The sequence below is a fragment of the Lepidothrix coronata genome, unplaced genomic scaffold (assembly GCF_001604755.1).
Source record: "Lepidothrix coronata isolate B3197 unplaced genomic scaffold, Lepidothrix_coronata-1.0 Scaffold40, whole genome shotgun sequence".
Classification (NCBI taxonomy): Eukaryota; Metazoa; Chordata; class Aves; order Passeriformes; family Pipridae; genus Lepidothrix; species Lepidothrix coronata.
The window spans coordinates 4,608,159-4,614,689 of record NW_016690220.1 but is presented as its reverse complement, the minus strand read 5'-3'; the positions used below and the strand labels follow the sequence as shown (position 1 = coordinate 4,614,689).

At 49.0% G+C, this 6,531-nt stretch overlaps 1 protein-coding gene across 1 annotated transcript; it reads right to left on the bottom strand.

The window, feature by feature from the left end:
* Positions 1–349: 349 nt before the first annotated feature.
* Positions 350–6,130, bottom strand: IRX2 (iroquois homeobox 2). Its single transcript, XM_017813168.1, has 5 exons — positions 5,808–6,130; positions 3,614–4,019; positions 2,435–3,178; positions 1,639–1,706; positions 350–932 (listed from the first exon to the last, which is right to left on the bottom strand). Exons 1-4 carry the CDS (start codon positions 6,048–6,050, stop codon positions 1,663–1,665), a joined length of 1,437 nt encoding a protein of 478 aa, XP_017668657.1. The 5' UTR covers positions 6,051–6,130; the 3' UTR covers positions 350–932; positions 1,639–1,662.
* Between the last annotated feature and the right edge of the window lie 401 nt (positions 6,131–6,531).

Below are 6,531 nucleotides of genomic sequence, written 5' to 3'. Positions count from 1 at the left end.
TAAACAAATTGTGGATTTAAAGAATGCTAACTCAAATAAAGAGCCACTTCACACCCTATATAAATAGTTTATAGGAAACATGCATATATTCACATCACCCTCTCTACGCATATTCATGTATATATACAAATGCCTATTTGCACCTATATGTGAATTTAAAGTTTAAGTATAATGGAACAACTCAGAAGGAATTAATTTATGCAAAGCATATCTTTGCAACGTGTTTAAATTGCTTACTCATTTTATGGTCTATGCTCTACTGGTGAAATTAGAGCTTTCCTCATTTTCTAAATAATAAATTAATATTTTAAGGGAAATGAACGAAAAACACAATGTTGTTGCAGACTAGTCTGGTTTTATTTACAATTAGAGATATAAATTAGTAAAGAATTCTTGTTAAACAACCGAAGATTGTATAACCATCAATGTTTCAAATAAAAACGGGGCAAAATTTATTTACAAAAAGTTCAGATTCCATTGCAATACAACTTGCATAAATTACTAGAAGCTTTATATCATTACAAAAATAAATATCAAATTTGTTTCCACTTTGTAAGGACTCAAGTTCTCCAATCACATCTTTATTATCTCTACTGTATACATCTTTTACAAATAATTTTACAATAAATCCTAGCACACCTATCGAATAGATACCGTGGCAATGAAGTGATCAATTCAAGATATCCTGAGAAAAACAGATCTGTTTTCAAAAGTCACACATACATTGGGGAAACTATACTATACCAGCGAACTTACATATGTCCAACAAAATTCTGGTTCAATAATTAGATTCTGAAGATTTAATAGTGCTCTGTGGTCTTCTTTTATACAGTGGCACCAGATGTGATCCGGATTTAGAGATTTGTTATATATATTAGCTCGGGGAGAGATGATGGCTTGCTGACTTTTTTCAAAGCAATTGTGACACCTACCTGTGGACCAAGGAAAAAACCAGATCATCCAAAAATCCTTGAATTACACTCTAACACCATTAAACGGCTGGGGGGTGGGGGGGGCAAGGAAGCAAGGCAAAAATTTTATTCATCTAATTTCTTCTAATAAAAAGAGGTAATTGAAAAATATCAGCAAGGTGATTTTGTTGCTGTTTTTTTAGCTCTAAATAGCGAAAGTATTCAGAACGCCTTTGCTAGATAGGCAAGAGGCTAGTCACAGATAACATACCTTGCTTAGGATGCATGTTGGTCTCTAACAGTTGTTCCTTTTTATATTAAATACGCAGTCACTGCATGAAGCCCCACTCAGAATGTACAATTTTAGCTCTGCCACGTGAGCACGAGCGCTTTGTTTTTAAATAACAATACTTTCAAAGGTGTTTTGGGGTTTTTTTTTAAGATTTCTTTCCATAACGTTTAAATAGTCCCTACGGCTTTGTCTTACACAAGCGAAGAGTATGCAAAGTAAGGGAACTGACTAACCTGACTTGAAAATTAAGACAAACTTGAGAAAGAAAAGTCGTAATAAGAGGCTTAAAAAAACAGCAGAAAAATAGTGTCTTACTTTGTAATCAGACTCGTAAGTAATGAAGCAATAAATTAACGTTAAGCAAGTCTAGAACTGTGCAGCATGTCTCAGACTTGATGCCAAATGATCAGTGTAATAGAAAATGTTCTCACTTACTTGCATTGCTGTGTGATTGCACTTCTATAGGTATGGTTGTACTCCTACTGTGCAGACTTCAGTGGGATCTGTCAAAATATAACCGTCAGTTAGTCACAGGACACAGCCAGCTAACTAGATTATACAGTCTGTGTAGGTCCCAACCCTCACTGGTGCAGAATTTGTAGCTAGGTGGTTTAAAAGTCTGGCCAATATTTCATAATTGCCTGTATCTCGAGTATTTTGTTAGAATAAGCTGACAACTATATTAGTGTAAAACTTTTTCAGAAAAACAAACAAACAAAATAAACAAAAAAGCAAACACTTAAAAAATGTCACGGTCCACGTAATTTCACGTCCAAGGTCAGCAATTATCTGAACTCAAAGCTGAAAAAACCCCGTGAGAATACTGGAAACAAAGAGAGCCAAACCAGTTTGTCAGGAAAAAAAAAATACAGGCAATGACACCAGTGCTCTCTGGATAGCTTTGCGTGTAGTTTTCCTTTTAAAAGGATTTTTTTTTTTTTTAAAAGTGACTTTTTAAAGCCGTGTCTGCAGCGTGTAAGACTGATCTAAGAGTCGCCTTTTACATTTCCTCTCTCGGTTCTTAGAGGCTGGTACTGATACGACGGCGACATGCCGTTTTTAATCCCCAGATTATATGAGTGCCCGTCTTCGCTCTGGCAGCGGTGGCAGTGCGCTCGCTGTTTTCTTCAGAGAAGGTTTCAGTATTTACAGTGCATAAGGGGACGTGTACTGGTCGGGGAAGGAGAACGAGGGAGAAAGGGGAAGAAAGAGGCAGAAACAAGTCACCTACCTTTCTTAGAGTCATAGCTAGAGGGCCTGTAATGTTGTTCTAGCTGGTTAGTGATCGTTTTCAAAGAGTCACTGCTCTGTTTGTGGACAGAGCTGGCGTTTAGGACAGTCTGACTTAGTCCCTCGTTTGAAGCCACTGCCGCGGAGTTGTATCTCAGGATTCCCTGGCTCTGGAGAGCATTAAAGTTCCCATAGTTTGTATAATTGCTATAAAAAGGTGAGGTGTAATAAATATGCCTCCCCAGGAGGGAGGAGGGGGAGTAGGCAGCGCTGTGCGGGACGGAGGCGGGGGTGGCCGAGGAGAGGGGGCCAGGCTGGCAGCCTTGGCCCAGGGTCTGACTCTTGAGGTCCGAGGTGGCGATTTCGGCCAGCGACCAGAGCTTGGGCTTGCTGGCCGGCGTCGGGGGGCCGGGGGAGGCGCGGGGGCCCAGCGCCGCCTTGCTGGCGCTGCGGGCGGCGTCGGCGTGCGGGTGGCCGAGGAGCGGGGCCTCCACGGCCGCCAGCGGCGAGGAGGTGGCGGGCTTGGCCGGTGGGTCGCGCTCCCCTCCGCCGCCGTCATCCTCCTCGATGTCCTCCTCGTCCTCCTCCTCCTCATCCTCTTCCTCTTCCTCGATGTCCTCGTACTTGTCCTTGCACTCCGAGCCCGACTCGCAGAGGGGGTCTCCCGCTCGGCATGGCAGCTTCTCGCCGTCCGACTCCGCGGAGCAGGAGTGGTCCGTCAGGGAGTCGACTTGCAAGCTGATCCCTGCGGGGGCCCGCCGGGCACAGAGAGGCAGTCAGGAGAGGCGGCAAAACAGAGCAGGAGAGGGGCGAGCCAGGCCACCACCGCGCCACCGCGGCGGGCAGGCAGACTCTAGCCATCTCGGCCTTTTCCCATTCCGACGATCATCCATCCCCACGGGCTGAGTCCGCCGCGGCATCCTCAGCACCTCCCCGCTTGCCCCCCCAAGATGCCGCCGTCCGCCGCGGCACCTCCGCCCGCCGCCCCCCGCCCGCCTCGGCCACCGGCACTGCGCGGCGACAAGCTCCCGAAAAAGCCGGGGGAGACGGGACGGGAAAGGTCTGGGGGGCTCTTTTGTTAAACGCCGTGCCCCCTCCCCTACCACTGCCCTGCTCCTGGGGGAACTCGACGGGGCGGGATGGGGCAACACCGCCGGGGCCGCGGTCACCCCGCGCCTACCTTCGTCCTCTGCGGAGGTTTCGTTGCTCTCGGGCATCTTCTCGGGACTCTCCTCCTTATTCCTCGGCCCATCACCTTCATCGTCGTCCTCATCCTCGCTCTTGTTCCGCGGGGCCCAGGTCATCTTGTTTTCCTTCTTGAGCCGCCGGCGTGCGTTGGCGAACCAGGTGGAGACCTGAGTGAGGGTCATCTTGGTGATGATGGCCAGCATGATCTTTTCACCCTTGGTGGGGTAGGGGTTCTTGCGGTGTTCCTGCAGCCAGGCCTTCAGCGTGGCCGTGGCGTCGCGGGTGGCGTTTTTCCTGTACGCGGGGTCGTTGAGCTGGTAGGGGTAGGCAGGGCTGCCGTACGGGTGGTAGCTGATGGCTCCGGTCATCCCCGTCGTATGGGCGTCGTAAGGGGAGCCCTAGACAGAACAAAACGGTGGGGTTGGCAATTTGTTATTGCTGATAGCCATTAGTGAGTTGTCAAGGCGAGATCGGCGGTTATATTTGTATTTCCCCGGGATGGTGTCTTGTATCCATATTCTATGAGGGGGAGAAGCAGCACCCAAAGGCCATTAAGTTACGACCCCCCCTCCCTTCCTCCGCCCAGCACATAGACACATGCGCCTAAAATCGGCGATGTTTTAATCTTTCTGACTAATTTCAGCTCCTCGTAATTGAACATTTCCCAATATAATTTTCGAACCGCGTAGACATTTTAAAGGCCCTACAGGTAGTGTCTTGATATCTACATTTCTCTCAAAGGTTCAAAAGATGTTTCCTTTTTAGCTATAGAAAATACAACAAAGCCGCCACTTAGCAATTCACTGCACTAATGCATTGCAAATCCAATTTGCAAATCAGAAGATATGCACCGTTTCGAATTGTTCAAATGCGATGTAATTAGCATTTTAATTCGCTCTTTAACGTTTAAATTGCGCTTATTTAAGTCTGCATAATGCAAGAAAAGTTAAAGATATCGCTAAGAAACTCGCTAACTTTCAGCATGTCTCTGAACCCCGCAGACCGGGGAGTCACAGACTCAACATCACCCAGTATCCCGCATAGTTCATAACCTCGCTGCAACTTCCAGCCACTCGCCTACTGCTTCTCAGCAGGAAAAACAAGCAAGTGAGACCCTCAGATCTTTTATATCACCTCGAATAAAGACTGCACGACAATTTATGGACTGTATTTTACAGATGGAAAGCAAGTAGTTTCCCTGTCACTTTGCAGGGAAAGCAAACTACCCCGCTACCATCCTCTCCCAGGATATAGGCAGCGGCTCTTGTCTCAAATTCCGGGCACAAGTCTTTGTGTGTACGGACTAGATACGTGTCTGACTCTCTGTGTGCGTGTGTGTTTATAAAACTATATAACCATCTAGACGTGCAGTTTATTTATATTGTTTATGGTTTTATTTATATACTTTATGCACAGAATACACACAACACGCAATTGCAAATGCTCCTTAAACTAATAATAAGAAAGTGAAATCCGAAACTGCGGCCACTACAACCATCTTGGGCTTAAGCGAAGCTCACAGATCGCAAACAGATGCTCCTTTTCATTCCCAAAATCCAGTTAAACCATTAGCACAAAACACACTGAAAGTAAATAAAACCACACGGGGATAAAGCCCCCAGCTCCTCTAAACACCGACTTAAAAAGAAAGAGAAAAAAGAGAGGAAAAAAAAGGAAGAAAGAGAAAAAGAAGCCCTCCCCTATGCTATCACAGTGAAAAGAATACATATATATTAAAAATAAAATAAAAAAGAGAAGAGTGAGTGGAGGACGGTAGACATACGCATGGAAACCAGGGGGGAGAATGAAAGTCTCCAACCCAACTGAGTGAGACGATCCGTATTTCCTTAATCAAGGCGCCCTCCCGGCTTCTCAAACCGCGCGGAGAGCCTGGGACCCAGGCCCGCCGGCACCGCGCTTGGCTGGGTCGCGAAGCGGCGCCCCGACCCGGCCCCGGCCCCGGCCCGCCGCTCCGCTCCGCTCGCCTCCGTTCCGCTCCGCTCGGCCCCGGCCGGGTTGCAGGGCTGTACAGCGCGATGCGCGGAGGAGGAGGCACTGCGGGGCGCCCGGTTGTGCGGCGTGGTGTCGGGGTCTGATGGTGAGTGTGTGAGGAGAAAGGCTGAAGATGATGAGGATGAGAATGCGGATGCTAATGAAGAAGGAGAGGGTTTCTCTTCGGTAGTTACCATGTAGGAGGGGAATCCCGTGGCGGGGTCTGTGGAGTACTGGAGCGGGCTGGTGAAGCCTGTGGCCGCCGCCTGAGCGGTGAAAGCTGCCGATCCCGGGTAAGGGCTGAACGCCGATCCCGACGAAGACCTGGCCAGCTCCTCGCTCCTGGGGGCCGCCAGCGCCGACGCCCCGTACGCCGGGCAGGAGTACAGAGCCAGCGAGCCGGGGGGCTGGTAGAGGTAACCCTGAGGATAGGACATGGCTTGCACTGGCGTGCACAGGAGCAGGGAGGGGGCGAGGGTGACCGGCCCTGCTGCTGCCGCTGCTCCTGGCGCTGCTTTCGTGCTCTCCCTCTCTCCCCCCCCCCCCCCCCCCCCCCCCCCCCCCCCCCCCCCCGCCTCCTCCCCCCCCCCCTCTTTTTCCCCCCCTCCCTCTCTCTCTCTCTCTCTCTCTCTCTCTCTCTGTCTCTCCTCGGTTGGCTCTGTGCAGTTATGTAGAGAATCAGAGTTGTTTTATGCTCCCCCCCATGCGCACCAGATCAGAATAAAAACAAACAGGAGGGGGAAAAAAAAAAGACACCCTCACTCCCCCCAAAGGGCAAATTAATAGAGAGGTCAGAAAGCTATTCGGGAGGGGAAGGGCATCTGGGAGAGATGGAAGAGGAGAGGATTAATAGAAAGAGAGTGAGAAAGGGAAAGAAACAGAAGGGGAGAGGGGGAGCGAGAGAGAGGGAGAGAGAGA

Coding starts and splice junctions, on each gene's coding strand:
- IRX2 (XM_017813168.1), bottom strand. CDS start 6,050: ATGTCCTATCCTCAGGGTTACCTCTACCAGCCCCCCGGCTCGCTGGCT. Junction 4,020..5,807: donor CGGGATTCCCCTCCTACATG/GTAACTACCGAA, acceptor TGTTCTGTCTAG/GGCTCCCCTTACGACGCCCA. Junction 3,179..3,613: donor AACCTCCGCAGAGGACGAAG/GTAGGCGCGGGG, acceptor GGGCCCCCGCAG/GGATCAGCTTGCAAGTCGAC.